This window comes from Gracilinanus agilis, chromosome 6 (genome assembly GCF_016433145.1).
Source record: "Gracilinanus agilis isolate LMUSP501 chromosome 6, AgileGrace, whole genome shotgun sequence".
NCBI classification, from domain to species: domain Eukaryota; kingdom Metazoa; phylum Chordata; class Mammalia; order Didelphimorphia; family Didelphidae; genus Gracilinanus; species Gracilinanus agilis.
Genome location: NC_058135.1, coordinates 127,334,682 through 127,356,078, shown reverse-complemented (window position 1 = coordinate 127,356,078; position 21,397 = coordinate 127,334,682). Strand labels below are relative to the sequence as shown.

General features: G+C 41.2%; 1 protein-coding gene across 1 annotated transcript in view; it reads right to left on the bottom strand.

Moving 5' to 3' along the window:
* Positions 1 to 576: 576 nt before the first annotated feature.
* LOC123252345 (zinc finger protein 827-like) overlaps positions 577 to 21,397 on the bottom strand; it is a 58,559-nt gene continuing 37,738 nt past the window's right edge. The window contains exons 3-4 of the mRNA XM_044681699.1: positions 18,286 to 18,766; positions 577 to 818 (exon numbers count right to left, since the gene is read on the bottom strand). Of these exons, the coding sequence (XP_044537634.1) occupies positions 577 to 818; positions 18,286 to 18,766 (723 nt within the window). The remainder of the gene's footprint in view (positions 819 to 18,285; positions 18,767 to 21,397) is intronic.

Sequence of the window (21,397 nt, the reverse complement as noted above, 5' to 3'; positions counted from 1 at the left end):
AGGAAGGAAGGAAGGAAGGAAGGGAGGGAGGAAGGGAGGGAGGGAGGGAGGGAGGGAGGGAGGAAGGGAAGAAAATTTTAAATGCAAAACCCCCCAAATAAAAATAAAATAAAAGGCTCTTGTTTTAGAAAAGAATAGCTGATTTAAGCTAACAATTCAAGTCATTTGCATGCAATTAGAATCCCAGTTCGGTTTAGAGAGATTTTCTCAGAGCATTATTTTTCAGAACTTGTCCACTGTACAAATCTGTGCAGAACTTCATCGTCCTGTATGGGGAAGAGTGCACAGGGAGCATATTCAAATGAACACACATGCACCTCACATTGAAGAGAGCAAAGTCAGAAACGGGATTGCTCCTGAACCAAATGCCAGGATGTGATAATGTAGTGGCAGCTGGGTTAATTATACCTTATGCAGGAAGCAGCCCCACTTGGCTTTTGAGTTTAAAGATATGTCTTCTATGTGTCTGTATTATATAGATTCTGATATACACACATATGCATGTGTATATAAATACGTACAGTCATAAATGTGTAGACATATGTGTGTATTAGAATATGAATATTTCAGAATAAATCAAATACCTGATAGCTTCATAAGAAGCTCGGATGCTGCTTTGACAGACATATCCCTCCTTAGCGTGTTCATCTGCCCTTCCTGTGGCTTCATCGTATCGTCAGGGAGGCTGGGGGCTGACCCTTCGGATCCTGGCCTGAATATGTAGCTGGACTGAGGCAGGGTCGAGTTTATAGCTTCCTCATCCTTCGGCTCCTCCTTCACTTTAAATGTAAGAGTCATGGGCTCCTTCTGATTTGCCGCTGTCAAAGAAGAGCGAGGTAAAGCAAAATAAGTCACCAAAAAGGAAACGCAAAGAAATCCTAGAAGTGTGGGGCTTATGGAAGTCTTAAAGGCAGAACAGAGAAGAACCAGAGGAACCCAGGGCCCAAGCATAACAGACCAAATGATCAAACCCAAATATATAGAATGCTCCATTAATGAAGGGAAGCAGGAAATGAGAGGGTTTTTTCATCCTTTGGAGATTTCATCATTCCAGAGGTGTTGCCTACTCAAAAAATGTAGGACAATTTCTCTTTGTATCTCTAAACGGTTTCTTTCCTGTGAATGCTTCTAGACCTCTTTCTACCTCTGCTTATATCTAAGTGTTAAAGATCATGTAGATAATATTGTCTGCCTTAAAACATCCTAATATATTAATGAAGAGGCAATATGACCAACAACAAAGGGGAGGAGGGCAGTGACAGGACAAAAAAGAAAAAGAAAAGGAGGAATAAAATGCTGTCTTCCTAAATGCAGAGGGCACTAATGATCTAACATCGGCAGGACATACAGAATTTGAACTGTTTTTCCAGAAGTCATGTTGGGATCCACCTCTCTGATCTGGACCTCTTTGTAGTCAACAAACATTTTCAAGATGTTTGGCCGGTAAAGACCTTATTACTCAAATATGTAGCTATTTCCCAACTGATAAATAGTCAAAGGATATGAACAGGCAGTTTTCAGGAGAAGAAAGCTATCAATAGTCGCATATAAAGTGCTCTGAATCATGATTAGAAAAATGCAAGTTAATACATCTCTGAAATACCACCTCATACCTCTCAGATTGGTTAACACGACTAACAAGACCAAAAAGGAAAGTGACAGATGCTGGAGATGTGGAACAAAAGAGACACTAATGCATTGTTGGTGGAGTTATGAACTGATCCAACCATTCTGAATAACAATTTGGAACTATCCCCAAAGAGCTATATAACTGTGCATACCCTTTGACCCAGCAATGCTATTACTAGGTTTGTATCCCAAAGAGATACAAATGAGAGAAAAGGGGAAAAGACTTATGTGTACAAAAATATTCATAGAAGCTCTTTTTGTGGTAGTAAAGAACTGGAAATTGAGGGGATGCCCATCAATTGGGGGATGACTGAACGAGTTGTGGTACTAAGATTTGATGGAGTACTATTGCACTATAAGAAATTATAATCAAGATGGTTCCAGAAAAGTCGAGAAGACTTATATGAACTCATGTAAAGGGAAGTGAACTGAACCAAGAGAACATTGCACCCTGTAACAGCAATTTTGTAATGATGATTGACTATGAATGGCTTAGCTCCTCTGATCAGTACAATGATCTAAGATAATTTTGAAGGACTCAAGATGAAAAATATTATCCACCTCCAGAGAGAGAGTTGATGAATTCTGAATGCAGATTGAATTATACTTTTTTAACTTTAATTATAGTTCTTGCTTTTTATTACTTTTTCCAATATGGATAATATGGAAATATGTTTTACAATGACTTCTTGTGAATGATTGATCTCATATTGTTTTACTTCTCAATGGGGAGGGAAGGGGTGAGTGAGAGGGAGAGAATCTGGAACTCAAAATTTTGTAAAAATGACTGTTAAAAGGGATAGCTGGGCAGCACAGTGAATAGAGTACCAGGCCTGGAGTCAGTAGGACCTGGGTTCAAATCTGGACTCAGAGACTTCCTAGATGTATGACCCTGGACAAGTCACTTAACCCCCATTGCTGAGACCTTACCACTCTTCTGCCCTAAAATCAATACTTAGTATTGATTCTAAGACAGAAGGTAAGGATTATATTAAAAAAAATTTTTAGTAGATATAGATGGAGACAGACAAATAGATGAGAGAGAGACAGAGAGAGAAAGAGAGAGAAGAAAAGATGTTTGGCTGAAGTTGAGGGTGCAAATACAGTCACAGAACAGAACAAAGCCAGAGCATAGCCCTAAAGCATCTGAACTTTGCTAACTTGGCTGATCCCATACAAGCTAGAAAAAAAGGTAAGCAAATCTTTTTCAACCTCATCATTTTACTTATCATTTTAAAGGAACTTTATGATTGAAACATGAGACAAGAACAGCATAGTGGATGGAAGGACAGCCTTGGAATAAATCAGACTTGTGTTTAAATCCTCTTCTGACAAATAGCTGCATGACCATGTGCAAATCACATCTTAGTACCCCCAGGCAACTCTCTAAGATTCTACGTTAATGAGAAGTTGTCAATCTGCTTCAGTTAGAGAGTTTCCATACTGAGGAATCAGAGGTCTGAACCTCCCAATTCCACCCCAAACACTTAAAATGGCTGGCTGTCAGGTATCTCAGAGGGTACCTAGACCTACTTGTAAGCATAAATATATCCTCTATAACATCCCTGACAAGTGGCCAATTAGACTCTGTTTGATTGGCCCCTTGTTACAATGGAGATCCTTAAAAGAATCCCCGATGGGTTTTTATTTCATTTAATACGGCTTGTTTTACTTTATTTTCTGAGAAAGAGTATTTTGACTGATTTAGACATTAGCAGTTCCTGGTAGAATGCCCTTTAGAAACCCCATTCCAATTTAACAAATGAAGTAAATCATTAATTTTTTTTTAAATCAGAAAAGGAAACAAATCCCTTTCTCAATCCCTGATGCCCAAAGACAAGTCTGTAAATTTCCCTTTCTAATCCCCACTCCCAGACTCCCCATAGCCAGAAACACGACAAATGCTTGTCTATCTGCTTCTCAGGACCAGGTTTCCATGTTGTGATGAAATAAAAGTATTATAATGAATGAAATGTGCATAATAGGAAGTGTTGTTTCCAAACAACCTGGAGATAAATTGTGGAACTCGAAACCCCACCCTCCAATATATCACAGGAAGGTTCATTAGAAATATTTGGGGAGGCCACCACAGACATGATCCAAACACTCATGACAAGACCCTCCAAGATTAAGCTTAAAGCTTTGCCATGGTGGTCGGCACAGGTTACACCTCCACTGTCTTTGGAACAATCATATTTCCCATTAGGCATTGACACTGCCAATGGAAAAGATGGCATAAAATTTCCTGGGGTGGGGGGTACTAGAATCCATCCCCCTGGCAATAAGTGTTATCAGGGACAGAACCAGAGGGAGCAATGTGCCCAAGGAAATAATTTCCGTATCTCTCAAACGGGAGTGTCCCCTCTGCAGCAACTTTCTCCCTTGGCATTTGTTTTTTTGTCCATGTAAGCCTTCCCAAACTCTGGCAAGTGGGTTAATGAAAAATAATGATGATGAGGATGAAGATGAGGACGAGAACTAGAATTTATATAACATTTACTATAGGACAAGCACTGTGTGCTAAGTACATTACAATTATTTTCTTATTTGATCCTCACAACAACCTGAGGAGGTAAGGAGCTATTCTGATCTTCATTTTACAGATGAGGAAACTGAGACAAATAGAAGGTAAGTGACTTGCTCAGGATGACACAGCTAATGTCTGAGGTCATATTTGAACTCAGGTGTCTCTGGCTCTTGTAATGAAATAATTTAGGGAATAGAATAGAAATTTATGATGATACACTATCCTTCTTTGTGAGTTTAATCTGTAAGTGGCAGTTGCCCAAAACACCTACTGGTTTCTCATAGATGAAATTATATTTATATATTCTTTTAGAACTCTTCACCTACCACTCTATCCAATGAGCTACCTAGTTGCCTGCCATAATATGGTACACTGGAAAGAGTGCTGGGTCTGATGTCCAGAGAACTTGCAACTGAACACCAACTCTGCTATGTATTTGTGTGACACTGGGCAAGTCACCCAGCTTCTCTGTGTCTCAGTTTCCTCATCTGTAAACTGAGGATGTTATACTTCTGTGATCCCAAGAACAGTGGCCATCACCTGTATCTTCCTTCATGGCATCTTCTATCTGTGGTCTTCCTTCCCAAATGAGATTATAGATCCAAAGATTTAGAACTGGAAAGGACCTTTCTGATAATTCAGTCTGTCAGTCAACAAGCATTAATTAAGTGCTTGCCATGTGAGTGACACTTACTAAGTGCTACAGAGATAAAGAAAAGCAAAGAGTTCTTGCCCTCCAGAAGCTCACATTCTAATAGGGGAGGTAACATACTGTACAAGCAAGATGTATATAGAATAGATGGAACTCATGTAGAACAACCCATCATTTTGTAGATGAGGAAATTAAAGAGCACAATGCCCAAGAAACCAAGCTAATATTTGAATCCAGATCCTCTGACTTAAAAGCCAGTGTATTGGAGCAGCTAAGGAGCACAGTGGACAGGATGCCAAGTCTGGAGTCTGGAAGACCTGGGTTCAAATCTGATCTCAGATACTTCCTAGCTCTGAGACCCTGAGCAAGTCACTTGGCCCAGATTGCCTAGCCCTTGCTGCTTTTCTGACTTCAAAATAACACTAGGACAGAAAGCAAATATTAAAATATTAAAAAAAAAAAGAATATTGAAAGTAAATCCTAATTTCCAGAGAAGATACTAACTATATGGAAGCAATCAAAATACATACACAATTTTAGGTTATTATTTGGGAAGGAAAGTGATCTGGAGGATTAAACCAAAAAAAATTAGCATCATTCAGATCACGGAGAATAATGAAAACTTTTGCAGACCTAAAAAAATTATTTTCTCTTTAAGCCTTCAAAGATTTCAACTGGATCAACAAAAAAATTTTCATGGCCTTAAATGGGAATGACTCTACAATATGGCAGGATACAAAAGGCTCCAAAATGCCCTAAGAGAGGTAGTGGTCCCAGTAAAGTCTTTATTTTTTTGTCCTGCCTTTCTAAAATTCATTTGAAGCATTATACCACTCTGAACATTATTTAAAAAAACAGTAAAATTAACATTTTCCCTTTCCCAGTTGCTATAACATTTTAATAGGGAGGTAGTGGGATGGTAGGAGAAGGAAAGCTCTCAAGGAAAGCAGGCTTTGTCAGATTTACCTAAAATTGAGTTAAACCATTTGTATGTAGACTCAACCCTTAGCAGGAGTTTAGAATGTTGTATTTCTGGAGAAATGCTTCTGATGTTTCAAAAATTTGACTTTCTAACTGGATCACTGTCATTGCGAATCAATCAATAAAGTACTGACCATTATATTCCAGACTCTGTGCTAAATGTAGGTGAAGAAAGCAAAAACAAAAACAAAAATGACCCTGCCCTCAGGGAGTTTACATTCTACCGAGAGTGACCACATATAAAGTTAGGACATACGAGATATATACAGAGTAGATATTAGGTACCCTTAGAGAAGATGGCACTAGCATCTGGGAGGACCAAGAAAGATTTCCTGCTGGGATAATATGGGATGGTACCTGAACTGAGTCTGAAAGCAAGCTGGGAATTCGAAGAGTTGGTACAAGTGATCCATCCATAGGAAAACAGTCAGTGCAAAGTCTTGGCAAGGTGGAGATGGAGCTTTGTATGTGGGAAAAGCCAAAATAGACTGATAACATTCCTCTAAAGACCCCAATGCCCATAGGAGGAAGTCTCCTGGATAAGACAGTAGAAGAACAAAGCTGGCCAAACTATACCCCTCTGAATTGTTAAGTTTGGAAGGCAGGAAGTATCTGGTTTTCATTCTGATCTGTCAAAGAATCCTTAGGCAGAAAACTAAGCAACCTCCCAGAAGAACGGAGACGAATCTCATGCTATAGCAAAGAAGGATTCTGGAGACTTTTATTTGCCCGACCTTTAATTTGCCACACCATTGACCTTTTGTACTTAATTCACAATTAAAAGGCTAGATGGAAAGTATGAAAATGCACATCTGAAGGCTACCAAGCCTACAAATAGATCTCTAAGTGATCAGAAATATTTATACTGACAGCAGCACTATGAAACCTACACTTTGAAATTAATGACATGACTGCAAAATTGCTAGCTTTTTATTATCCTAGTGTAAAAAGGGGGGGGGGAAGCCCCAGAACCCAGCGATGCAAAAATATGTGAACTGAAGAGCAATTTTCTCTATTTCTTTTTTCAGAATTTGCTAAGGGAATAGCTATAGATTGTGGCTCATTGAAAACGATATTGTCTTTTTTTATTCTGTTCTCACATAGAACTCTCTCCCTCCCTACTAATTCTCTTAAGACTGCCTGAAGACTGGTTGGCAAACATATCTCAGAACAGCCGCTTTGACCCATTCCAGAGATGTAGCTTTGGCAATGTGTTGGAAGGTGGGAGGGGAGAGGTGTTCTCTTTTTAAGAAAGCATCTATTTTACCATCTTCTCTTTTCCCCAGCCAGATTCTCTCAGCATTGAAGGCATTCTCTGGTCAGAAATTGGTAAAAATCGCTCAGGGAGGGCTACCATCTTAAGGAATAAGAATCAACTTTTTGAAATAATGGAGAGCTAAACTAAAATATGGGATAATAAACATTGGTGCCAAAGTTAAAAAGGTTATCTGGATGGAGAATAGTTTTCCCATTTCCAATTCTAAGAGGCTGATTACTGGTAATTAAGAGACAAATAGACCCTTCTTACTACCATTTGTCACACTGTCCTTGAACACCAAACCTTTTCCTCTGTGAAGAAATCTCTGTAAACCTTGTTGAAAAACTTCTTTTTTGCTCAGATGTGGTTTTTTGACTCCTTGACAAAGCAGATTGTAACACTGCAGGACTGAGCAAAGAAGCAATTCAGTGCTAACAGAGCACAGATAAAAGCTTGGGGGGGGTGGATAGCGGGTGAAGTTGAGGGAGTTGGTAAATTGGTTGCTAAGGTAACTTCTTCCTGAAGGAAATAATCATTGGGTGACTGCAAACTTTACAGAAAGGGGGAGGGCAAAATGAGATGAAAGAGCTGTGGCATGATTTCTTTTTCCTCTATTTTTTTTAATATTTCTTACCTGGACCAAAAAAAATCAAGGAATAAGGGATGAAAGGAAGTCTTCCTTGAGATTAACAAGGTATTTTTTATTGAGAAGAAGGAATAACTATTTAATAAGTATTAAGCATTAGCAAGAAGCAGCTGTACTATCAACAGTTCTCAGTTAATAATGATGTAGACTCCTATCACCTAAACTGAAGGCAGCTTTGTTAAGGTCAAGGACCAAAGACTTTTCAACACCTGGAAGCATTAAAGACAAGAGAAGTAAAAAGTTCTCTGGGAATAGAAAAGTAAGTCAAAGTTTAATTAAGTAGGGATTGCTAAAAGTGAAAATGGAAATTAAAAAGTTCTTTTCATTTTGCACATAAGTATTTCTATTTTTAAAAACTCTTGCAATATACTGTATTTGTTCTTTACTGTACTTACAATAAATGATGAATGTTTAGTTAAATAACTGGTGCTGTTTTGACTTAAAATTATAGTAAACATAGAAAACTAGATTGAAAACCTTATCTTCTCTCTTTTTAATAATTCATACTTGGGGTCAGTCTTTTTGTGGGGGGATGGAGAAGAGTGTCTATGAAAAAATCCTACCATATTACCAATCACCAAATGGTAGCTATCAGAGTGGTGGTGGCAAACCTATGGCACATGTGCCAGAGGGGGCACTCAGAACCCTCTCTGTAGGCATATATGCCACTGCCCTAGCACAGAGTTTGCCAGAGTTCATTATTAGAAAGCCAGAGGGATGTGGGGCCAGGCTGCTCCACTCCCTTTCACCTAAGGACATATCTCATATCACCTCCCCCTAAAAGGTTCACCATCACTGAGATAGACCTACTGCCAAAAAACAATTAGACTTCACGAGGCCAGTCTTCCATTTTTCAAACTTACTAATTAAGGGCAACAAGCACATCTTCGAACAATTTCGACTCCTCATGAAAAAAGAAATTTGACTTGATCTGTGCCTTAGAGGACTGATAGGGTATGGACAGGCTAAAGAGGGATGGGGAGGGAGGAGAGCATTTTAGGCAAGTGACTAATATCAGGGAAAATGAAACAAAAAAAAAAGCTCATAATCCATTTAAAGGACAGGGATAGACTGTGGGAAATAAGGTTGGCTAGGGAGAGTGAAATCAGATTATGGATGGATAGCCTTCCAAACCAGGCAGAAGAGTCTGGACTTTATCAATATGGTTTGGGGCAAGGGAATGGCAATGATGAAAGTTTCAGAAAGACTAATTTGTCAGTAGTATACAACACTGATTGAAGTGAGTCTTCCCACTCCAATCAAGATGTGAAAGAATGACTAGCACAGCAGTGGGAAGAGCAGTAGGAATAGATTTCAGATATAATGTGCAAGGGAAAAGCAACAGGATTTAATGACTGGGGGAACTGAAGAAAGGAATGAGTTTAAAAGAATTCTAAAGTTTTAGGCCTAGGTGTGAATAGGAACAAAAGCTGCCCCGGAGGAGGAATGGGGGAAAGTAACTCCGTTCAAATTTTATTTTGCGTTTTTAAATGAAATTAATCTTGCCTAAGATAAATGACTAATTTTCCTTCTTCTAAAACTACTTTTCTTATTTAGTAAGCTCGTCTCACTGTCAGATCATCATCTCAGGAGGAAGCCAGCATCTCTCTGCTCCTAAAAGAAAGATTTCTGGATCTTCCTGGTTCTCTCTTGCCTCAAATTATTTAATACTTGTTTATCTGTATAAATACTGCATTCTCCCAGGAGTATATAAGCAACTTGTGGTCAAGGACTATTTTTCCTTCGTGTTTGCATCTCCAGTGAAGCTAGATGGCACAGAGGTTCGAGTACTGGGAGTAAGAAAGACCTGAGTTTAAAGCAGGTCTCAGACACTAATTCTGTGACCTGGGGCCAGCCACCTATCTGCCTCAGTTTCCTCCACTGTAAAAATGGGAATGTTAACACCACCTGCCTCCAACGGTCCTTGTGAAGATCAAATGCCATATTTGTAAACTGCTTAGCACAGTGACTGGTAGAAAGGAGGCATTTGATAATTGTTTCCTTCCTTCCCAGTGGCTGGCATGTTGTCTTGTATGTGGGAGGCACCAGAGGGCAGTGAAAAGAGTAATAGATTTAGAGCCTGAGGATGTGGGAGAGACATTTAATTTCTCTTCATCTCGGTTTTCTAAACTGCAAAATGAGGGGGCTCGTTTGCATTCATTAAATGAACATGGAAGACACTTTCACATCTGAATCTATGACCCAAAATGTTAATTCAATCAAATCAGATGACATTTCTATATGGAATACATATAAATACCTGAAAAAATATTTTTAAAAAAAGTACCTCTGCAGGGAGAAAGGGAGGCACTTTTGTTACTGCTGTTCAGGTATGTCCAACTCTTTGTGACCACATTTGGGGCTTTCTTGGCAGCTAAATGGGAATGATTTTGCCATTTCCTTTCCTAGTTCATTTTATGGTTGAGGAAACTGAGACCAACAGGGTTAAGTGACTTGCCCAGAGTCACGCCACTAGTAAGTGTCTGAGGGCAATTTTGAACTCAGGAAGATGAATCTTCCTGACTCTAGGTCTGCACTCTATCCACTGTGCCACATAGCTGCCCGGTAGGGCCTAGCCATAAATTGGCATTTGTATTGATATTTGATTTTTGTTTCATATTTTGACATCAATTTGATATCAATTGATATTTGACACAAATGGATATTTGTATTTTGGACATCAACTATGACTTCATCAGTGCAGAGAGGTTGGAGGGAGTGAGGAATGTCCACTTCCACAGCAGAGCAGTGTCCACTCTGCTCCTTAAAGAGTCATAGAATACAGAGAGGTTTGGTGACTGTCCAGGGTCACGAGGCCAGGATATAGCAAGCCTGGAACCCAGATCTTCCTGGTACAGAGGTCGGCTATAGAAACAAAGGAATACTGTTTGGTGCAAGTACTAACCTAAGTTATTGCTGGGCAGGGCATGTTACTAGCAAAATTCCTAGACTAAAAGCATTCATGAAGTTCCAAATCGAACGCATCTAACTTAACATCAAAGAGAGGACAGGGTGCTGAAAAAATCTGGCTAGCTTTGTAAAAACAGACAAAACAGTCAGAGCCTGAGTTCTGTATATGCCTATTGCTATTCCTTTACTCTGGGAGTCTGGGAGAGGTAACAAAGATTCCATTCATCTGAGGTGTGTATAACTCCAACCTCACTCTATATTTTAATTACCTCTGCCCTTGTATGCCTCAGCTAAATGCCTTCTTCTTTGTATTCCCACTGCAGCCAGTACAGTCCCTTACACAGAGTTGGTTCCTATCTTTGTTCAGTGAATGAATGAATGTAGTAGCATGTCTACTGGGCAACTATGATATACTCCCCCACGGAGAGGACTAAGAAACCTTTGTGAGAATGTCATGAGTTCCTATTTTTAGCATATTTCAATCAAAGGAGATTCATAGGATCACAGACCCAGAGGTTAAAAACAGCTAGCTGGCACAGTGGATAGAACGCTGGACTTAGAGTCAGGAAATCTGAGTTCAAATCCAGCCTTAGACATTTGGCAAGCTCTAGAAACCCGAGCCAAGTCACTTAGCTTCTGTCTGCCTCATTTTCCTCAGGTGTAAAATGGGGATGATAATGGTACCTATTTCTCAGGACTGTTATAAGGAGCAAATGAGAAAGTGTTTATCAAGTGCATAGCGCAGTGCCTGGCACTCAGTAGGTGCTTGATAAAATGCTATTCCTTTCCATCCTTCCTGAAATTGGAAAAGACCTTAGCAGTCCTCAAATTTAACCCCTTCATTTTATAGTCTGAGTCCCAGACTAGTTAAGTATCTTGCTCAGAGTCACATAGCCACTAGGTATCTAAATCAGAATTTGAACCCAGACCTTCCTGACTTGAAGTCCAGTGCCCTGAACCATGCCACCTACTTTTATATGATTTATGAATGCATCTTCTTCCCCATAAAATTTTAGTCACATCATCAGGGAATGGCTATTACATTAGAGATATAGATAGCCACAATGAAAGAGAAGTTACAAGTGAAGAGGATGGAGGGCATTGTCAAGAATCATCCAGCTGGCAGAAGCAGGATCCAAGTGTGGCCACAGAGAGGCTACCACAGGCATCTGTCTCGACAAGACCTGAATGGAAGTGTGGCCATTGCTCGAGGAGGACGGTCACTTGGAAGAAGGCTTGTTCGGTGTAGTCGATTCCTAGAGAACCAATGTTCTTCATTGGCCTGCCGGATTGTTAGCATTGTTAATGAGCCCTGGGTGACACAACCACAATGTGATAGTTTTCTCTCTTTCTTCAAACACTGACCCACAGCTAAACCAAGATAATGGTATGGCCATAGGCAGATTGATATCACTGAAAACCCTGAATCTAGAAGCCTGTGAGCTCTAGAAGGCAGAATTGCAAATGAAAAAATTTATATGCCACCAAAAGGTTTCTGCATGGCACAAATACATTTAAAAAGGTCCTCCAATTATGAAGAAATATGCAGCTGCACTTTAAATTTAGTTAAATAGTTAAATTTTCCATTCAAACAAAAAAATCCAATTTCTAGCACAAGTTGGGGGAGGTCTTGTCTAGGCAGCAGCTGGTCTGACTTTAGTGGACCACAAACTCAATGACTCAACAGAGTGACAAGGCTGGGGGGCGGGGACCCAAAACCTAATTTGATATGATTCTTCCATCAAGTGAAACAGTGTCCAGGATGAGGAAGGTCATAGTATCAAGGCAGTACTCTGCCCTGCAGGGTCATACTGCATCTGGACTACGGCGATCAATTGGAGAGCCGGGAACTTAGGAAGGAAAGTGTTTGGCAAGCCATCATCCAGAGAATCTACCAAGAAAGCAAGAGAGTCAAGGGTATGAGGTCATGCTATATGAGGATCAGCTGGAAGTACTAGCAGCAGTTAGTCTGGAGAAGTACAAAAAGTTTATGGTGGAACTGTCACTGCCTTAAGGTATCAGAAGCACTCTCCTGTGCAACAGGTATTAGATCTGTTCTATTGACTTTAAAGAGCAGAAGAAGGAACAATGGATAAAAGATAAAGAGAGGCTACTTTAGGCAAGACATCGAGAAATTTTTCAGACATTTTCAGTGGTGTCCAACCATTCAGGATTTTGGAGTGGTTCACCATTTCTTTCCCCAGCTCATTTGACAGATGAGGAAACTAAGGCAAACAGGCTTAAATGACTTGTCCAAAATGGAATGGAATGCCTCAAGAGGCAACTCCCCAGGTAGAGGCTAAAGAGCCACTTGTTGAGTATTCTCATTCAGACATGGCTTGGTTTGAAAGTCTCTAAGTTACTTCCCAATTCTGAGATTCTGTAGTTGCCATTTTACCTAGTCCCCATTCGTTTTGGAATTGGGTTATGTTGTTATTCTCGTTTTCCCAAATCTGTGATTTCCTTACGCTTAGGAACAACCGGAGAAAATCCCTTTCATCAATAATCTTAAAGAGCTGCTTGGGGCACTAGGGGCTAAATGACTTGCCCAGGGTCATACAGTAATTATGGATCAGATGCTGGACTTGAACTTGTCTTCCCATATCCATGAACAATGATTTATGACAATACTCATACCATTTGCTTTAAAAACACTATGTTGAAGTCAAGAGACCAGATGTTTGCCCAAAAGAAAAAGGTCACTTTCCCAATTAGGGATATTTGGGTCTTCATTTTGTCAAAAATGCACAACCTGGAAGACTTAATTTTTTTTCCTATGTGCCACTTTCCAGATTTAAAATAGCTGAAATCATTTGTATCTTTAATTTTGGAAAACCAGGAATTAAAATACCACTTCAGCCTTGTAGTAAATGTGCCAAGATGCTGTCAACTGCAAAGATACAGTTTGGAGAGTGAGAATAACATTTTATATCTTGAAAAGCATCATTTACACCGAGAGAATATAGAGGGTTTTCCAAACACAGCTTTCAATTGACCTCCTGAGATACCCCACAATTAGGATTCATTCCTTTTGTCTTTTAAATTTTCGTAGATCTTGAAGCTTATGATGGACATTATGGTGTCTGACCTTCTACCGAATCCCATCAGATGCCCCTCTCATTGCCTCTGGGTTGCTACACAAGGAAAAACATGGGGTTCTTGGAGTCTTTCTGGCCCAGGCTAGACTTGCTTGCCTATGCATTGGCCTCACCACACCTCAATCTGCCTTTTTTCTGCTTCAGTCAAGGATGAGAGACAGAAGAGGGTACTTAAAATACATTTCTGTAAATGCCACGGGAACATACGGGAGCTTAGAAGGTGGAATATCCATTGCTATAATCACTGGTAAAAAAGGTCTGATAAGCATGCACTTACAGTAGCATTTCCCAAACCAATATGGCCTTGGGAAGTACTGGGATTTGAAGCACAGAGATGGAAATCAAACCTATTGATGATATTTCAACTGAGATGTGGCCATAGAACATCCTGAACTAAAAGAGAGGTTGGGAAAATTTTCAAGCAAAATAGAGAAAATGAAGTCACCGTTCATGCCCAAAGTTGGCCATACCTACCCAATGTAATTTTCTATTTAATCATTTACGGTGGAGAAGAAAACACTAGCAGCACTGAAATATTCCTGTAGAGCCTTCATTCACATGAGCACCACGAACTAGCAAAGAAAACATCACTTTACAAGAAAGAGCACTGGCTGACGGGTAAGCACTAAACCACAGTAGTAGCTTGCTTTCGATCTATCCAAGCCACTCATCTCAGGGACAAGCCTCTCCCTGCTCTCACCCTTGCTCTTGAGCTCCTAAGGTAGATTCAAACACGGGAGGTGACAGCGTCCTACTAGGAACACAGAGCAGAATCTCAAAGGCTCCAAGGCTTATTTCGAGGCAACCGATCAGATTTTCCCCCAAACCTAGAGAAGTGATGGTGAGGTTAGCAGTGTGTCTGCTTCTAGCCTGGTCAATTATTAGCAGCGAAGCATGGAGAATCGTCAGTTCTAACAAACGCCATTCTTCTTCCAGGGATACTAGGAGACTGGGAGGAAAAGAACTCATTGTGGGTCCAGTTGGGAGAAAGGGGAACTCAGAAAGAGAGAAAGTGGTTCAAGGAAGGGATTGTATTTGTCTTGTCATCATTACTGCTACCAAAGCTAAGAAAGCTAAAAACATGGGAGTTTGGGATTAATTTGGAACAGCTTCCCTTGCTTCAATTTTAAGCCCATGTGCCATCATTAGGTAATTTTTTTTTTGGCTTCACTTTAAGAGCGAGGAACAAGATCGCTGCTAATTATGGGAGTCTCTCCTCTTGGGTCTGTTGCCCTTCTTCCCCCCACCCCTTTTTAGTGGAACAAGTAGGTATCCACATGTTTGAATTTGTCACTGTTTTCCAGTGTGCACAGACAGTGGTCTGACTGGCACAGCCACTCACAGACTTCGTGCGAGCAAACAGCTGCACCCTATAGTCGCAGCAGGTGCACTGGGGGAGCCCGGCTGAAAATTCGGCAGGAGAACAATAGCGCCGTTATGAGGCCAAGAGATGGGGCCCTGCACAAGGAACAAGCAGGCTACTACTTGGGATGGCAGGAAGAGCCGAAGACTCGGGCAGCGGGCCAGGGAAATTTAGCCTCCTGGTCTGGGAAACAGGCATTCCCAGAAACTGCCAGGTACCACTCATTGCATTCCACACCTCAATCGAAGCCCTGTGGGGAGGCAAAGCACCACCAACTCTGTGGCTGGATGCAGAGCCCTCCAGAAAAGCATATTCCTTTCCTTTTAAAGGAACACCACTTCCCCTGGGTAGCACTGCCACATCCACCAAGTTTCCATTTACATCCAAATATGCGCAAAAAAAATTACAGATGCATCTCACTCCCCCAGTGACTTTATAACATGTTGCTAGGTAACAGTGCATACAAGTCAGGTTCCTAGACCTCTAGTAAGTCACCATAAAATAACTGCATGGGTCTTTTGCATAAATAGTGCATATTTGTATCTGTTTTCTGATGCCAATAGATCAGTGGGCAAAGACGTATCAGTCTGCCGAACTGTAAACAGCTCCGAGTCTGCTGCTAATTGAAAAACATTAGCTCATGATACAGAGGTTCTGGGTAACAGCCCCTTCCCCTTCTCTCCCTTTCTTCTGGCTTTGAGCAGGCTTTCCCACCCCCTTCTGCTTCTATGCTCTGAGCAGCCATAACAAGCCCTCTTATCTACTGTTGGCCCCAGCCGAGGTCTGGAGCCACTTACGGCATGACGTCTTGCATGTCTTTGAGAAAGGCCCATCTGAACTCGGTATGAGAGCATCACCATGCGTCCGTCGGTTTTTCACTTACAAGGATTAAGCCCCCCACTTTTAAAGCTGCCCTTCGTGGGCTTACCCACCTCTACTTTTCCTAGTCCCTGACATTTATAAAGTCAGGGTTCAGAAAGTCTTCTAAGAAAAGCAAATTCTGCCTTTTTCTAAGCTTGAATGCAGAAACAGGTCATTTTATAGAATTATAGGTTTAGAGCTGGAAAGAACCATAGGAGCCAATGAGTCCAGCCTCCTCTTTTTATAGGTGAGAAAACTGAGAGGTCCAGAGAGATTAAATGCCTTAGATGATTAGTAGGTTTCTGAAGTAGGATTTGGACCCAGGTCTTCCTGACTCCAGAACAGTGTACTATCTACTATACCAGTGGTGTCAAACGTAAACAGAAATCCCCCTAGGAGGTGTGGGACTTGGAAAACCCCACACTAACATTCTGTGTATTTTCTTGTATTTTAATGAATTTTGTGGAATAGTTCCTGATGGCATTTTAATCTGCTTTGGGCGTGAGTCTGACACCTGTGTGATACACCATTCCATCCTTTCCCTGGGATTAGATTCAGTGAGGCCCCCCCCCAAAAAAAGGCAACATTTGCCATATAGCATCAAGCTAGGCTGTCAAAAGGGAAACTGGATCTTCTGGGGAACGATATTCAAAGTAACTGAGAAGACTGTAAAAGAAGAGCGCAGAAGAAAGACTAGAAAATAATGGTAAAAAGCTGGCCTTGGAGGTGGGGGGGGGACCTGGATTCAGGTTCTTCTGCTAATACATACTAGCCGTTTGTCTATGAGTACTGAACTGCTCAGTGTCCCAAACAACTAAGGCTAAATGATGGCAAGCTGGTAACCCCTATCAGTGGTATGAATTTCCATACCAGGAACTTTAAGTCCTGATGAAATCATATGTACATCCAGGAACTTGCCTGTCCTCCTCTCATCTATACACACATACTCACACACACATGCATACACACATGCACACACACGCATGTACACACACGCATGCACACACACGCCAAATTACTACTCTTTTCAAATCTAGACGAATTAAAATAACATCGCCTTTTAAACAATACAGCAACTTTTTAACTCCATGAGAAATTTTTCTATTAGATGACTAACTCCTACGGCATCATTAATCTCCAGGTAGGATGGTCCTCAATCTTCCAGGCTTTTGATGTATTGTAATAACTCCTACCCTCTTCCCCCTCCCTTCTGCCTTCAGTAAATTTCTTCCACACCTTGTATTCCATTTCCCGCTTCCGATTCCTTCCAGGGTAAGTCTTAGAACACTCCCCTGAGAGGCAAGATCAGGGGCGATGAGGACATGAAGCCATTCCACAAGACCCGACTGAAGTCTCACTGAGCAAAGGGAAGCACAAGTGAAACCGAACCTCAAATTCACCTGGCAGTGACATTTAGTAAAATGCAACTCACATCCCCTTAAAGAAAGGCGGTGACCAATTATTCTCCATTTAAAAGGGTATTGTCAATCTCCAAAGAGCTGAAATGGCATTTGGAAATCATCTTGGGGACTGCCATCTTCAGTGAAAGACAGAACCAATTCTCAACCGACCTTTCCCCACCCTCCACATTGCCTTTAAAATTTAAAATCTTAGTTTAAAAAAACTTCATAAGCTGCTGAGCAACCTCACCACGTGCCCTGGCGAACCAACAATGGAGTCAGCAAAAACACTCCCCTCTCCCCATCTTGGTACCACTGCTTAACCTCTGAATAATCACAAAACAGGCTGAAGGAGAAAAAAAAAAATGGTGACAAAGAGAAAAAGAAACCCTTGTATAATTTGCTACAGGCGAGGGGAGTCAATGAAAAAGAGTAACATGCTTTCAGAATTTCTTTGGAAACCTTTCTGGTGTCCCCACATTAAAAAAAAAAAATCTACACTACCTAATGTTAATCTGTATTTCTTTGTCCTGAGATGCCTTTAAAATGGAGATAGCAAAGAACAGATGAAATCAGATACATTCCACCCAGGCATTTTACAGAACTCAAAGCAGGGAGAAGGTAAATGGGAAACCCAAGGTCACAATGAGCATCTGGCCCGGGACCAAGGCAAAGCTTTGGCTCCCAATGTCATTATGATCACCTTAAACACACACACACACACACACAGAGAGAGAGAGAGAGAGAGAGAGAGAGAGAGAGAGAGAGAGAGAGAATGCAAAAGAAAAGAAAAATGGAAAAGAGAAACAAAACCCTTTCTTTAACTGACTAGGGAAAGCCTAATCCCAAATCATTGGAGCGCTTAGAAGGGAGGAGATGTGTCTCAGAGGCCCAACGAGAAAGGAGGCAGGAAGAGAGAAAGAGAGAACACAGCAGAGGAGCATCACCCTACTCATTTACCTGACAGCTTCATGAGAAAGTCCGACGCCATCTTCACAGAGATGTCTTGGCTGAACAACGCTGATGCAGTGTTGGCTACGTAGTCTGAGGTGTCTTTCAATTTTGTGTTGTTCATGGGTCTATCCGCAACATTCAGGGTAAAAGAAGGGGACAAGCCATTATCTTCCTTGGGTTCTTCCTTGACCAACAAAGGTGGAATCCCAGCACTGCTCTGGCTAGTCCTTTCTGGAGTTCTAGACATGACTGGAGTCCCCACTAACTCGGTCCCCACTCCTTCTCTTTGCTGTCCCAGACAAGCACTCTCACTGAGCTGTGGGGACCCCTTGACGTCTGTTTCTGGGATCTCCTCCTTCACCTTGGCTTCTGTCCTCAGGAAGTGCTGATGGCATCTCATGTGGAGCTTCAGGCTAAAGTGACGGGAGGAGGTAAAAGGACAGAGCTGGCACTGGAAGGTCTCGCCTCGGTCCTGGTGTTGATGAACCTGAGGAATGGGTGGGTGGGGGGAGTGGAGGGGCAGGAAGGGGAGGAACACCCATGACACATTTATAAACTAAGTCTCAATACATAATTCTAAAACATCTACAAAGCATTCTTCTACAGTTCAAACAATAACACCAGGGAAATAAAATAAAACCCTAAGCACGTCATAGCTAGGGTCTTCACAAGAAGGACAATAACCCCTACACCCAAAGTGAGCTTGAGGAAGTTACGGAGCCCACTCGTAGAATCAGGAGGATGGGTTTTCGGCAAACCACTCTTTAACAAAACCCTCATATGTTGTTGCTGTCAGCCTTTCGGTCATGTTGAACTCTCTGATCTCATCTGGGGTTTCCTTGGCAAAGATACTGGAGTAGACCTGCTATTTCCTTCTCCAGCTCATTCTTTACAGATGAGGCAACTGAGGCAAACAGGGGTAAGTGATGTCTGAGGCCAGTGTTGAATTTGATTCTTAACTCTAGGTCCAGCCTGATTTCGACTATACCACCTTGCTTCCCTAGAAGCATCATGAAATAGTGGGAAAGGCTCTGGATTTGAAATCCAGTGACCTGGGTTGATAAGATCATAAATTTAGAGGTGGAAGGAAATTCAGAAGTCGTATCTAGTTCAACCTGCTCGATTCTCAGATAAGGAAACAAGTCCAGAGAGTTTAAGAGACTTATTCCAAGTCATATAGATTAATAACATCAGAAGTGAGTTTTGATCTCAGGTCTTCTAACTCCAAAGTCATCAATCACCTAATTTAGAAACACAGAACATAAATCTCTTGCCTCACTCTGATTAAAATCCCAGTTCTACCACTTATGTGATCCTGGGAAAGTCACTCATCTCTAAGATGAGGGAATTGGACTAAATGACTTCTAATGTTCCTTACTGTTCTCAATCTAAGCTCATTTTTGACTGAATCGACCAGGCCATCTAAGCATCTAATCCCAGTTGGTAATCTTATAGCAATAAATAATCATAAACCCAACAAACTATCCCATTTACATAATAATTAACTAGGGTCAGCATAGGTACCTTGTCAATTAATTTCCCTGACAACAATAATAGTTTGCATTTAGAGAACACTTTTCACCTAGAGACTTCTGTGTGCTTTGCAAATAGAATCTCATCAATTTTCGAAACACTCTTCATAGTGAAAGGCATTGGACAAAGAGTTAAGAGAGATAGGTTCTGGGCCCAGTTTTGCCACTGGCTAGCTGTGGTACCATAGGCAAGCTACTTTATGTCCTTGGGACTCAGTTTCCTTTTCTGCAAAACCAGGGAATTGGAAAACTTTGTTACAAGGGAAGGATCACTATAGCTGAGGGCAAAGGGATTCATTGGAAAAAGGCATCAAAGTTTTAAATACTAAACTAAAATCAGAGAGCTGGACTTGATGAGGGATGGTCCTAGAGAGGTCTACACTTAAATGGCCTGGGTAAGTCATTTAACTTTGCTGCATCTCTGTTTTCTCACATGTGAAATGAGGGATTGCCATAGATGTCCTTCCAGGCTTAAATCTCTGATTCTATGACCTATATCACAGTTTTGAAGGATGTAAAAATGAGAAACACAATATAGTGGCTAGAGAGCTTAGGAAGACCTGGGTTCAAATATTGACTGACAGACTCTAGCTGTATATGACCATGATTAAACCACTTAACCCCTCAGTGTCCCAGGCAACTCTAGGAGACTACAAGCCACCCACAAGGTGCCAGGGTATATAGCACCAATGGAGGAAATACCCATATCTTGATTTCTTTAATTGGAAAAGGGAAAGGAGGGAGGATGAGAGGCAGGAAGGAATGGAGAGAAGGAATGAAAGGAGAGAGGGAGAACAGAAGAGAAGAGGGAGGAAATAGGGAGGGAAGGAAGGAATGAAGGAAGGAAAGAAGAAAGGAAGGAAGGAATGAAGGAACAAAGGAATGAAGGATCAAAGGAAGGAAGGAAGGAGCAAGAAAAAAGCAGGAAAGGGGATGTGTGGGAAATAATTCCACTGCAGTAATCCCATTTCATCAAAGAAGAAATTTAGACACAAACATACGTGTTTTACCCCCAAATCACCCACATAAAAATCCACGTAGAATGGAACTAGAAGCTGGAATTTCTGACTCAGAGTCTGTCTCTGCCCATTTATTTTAAATCTCTTGCAGAAGCAGACTTTTCCAAATGGAGTAGAACTAAGCCTCAGACTCCAACGTATGGCATATGAATAGAATGCAGACCACTGCATCTGATTCTAATCCACCATGTATGCTACCTGAAGAGGTTCCAGGGAACTCTTTCCCCTCTCCTGTCGTGGGCAAATTTAGTGCTTGAGAAAGTGAGGAAATAATTGCATTGGCCTGAGCCAGGCTTAATGCTGGCAGGTGCTATGTAAGCTTGTAAGCTCCCCCATTCATCTTTGCCAATGTACTTCAGTCCTGACCTGTAACACCCTTGCTATTTCAGTACTGGCCCTCCCTTGAGCAGAAACTGCCAATTGTGGAGATTTGGGCCAAATTGTTGGGGTAGTTGTGTGATCTGGACAAACAAGCAATAGACTGGAATCCAAAAAAAAAAAAAAGAAAAAGAGAGAGAGAGAGAGAGAGAGAGAGAGAGAGAGAGAGAGAGAGAGAGAGAGACATCT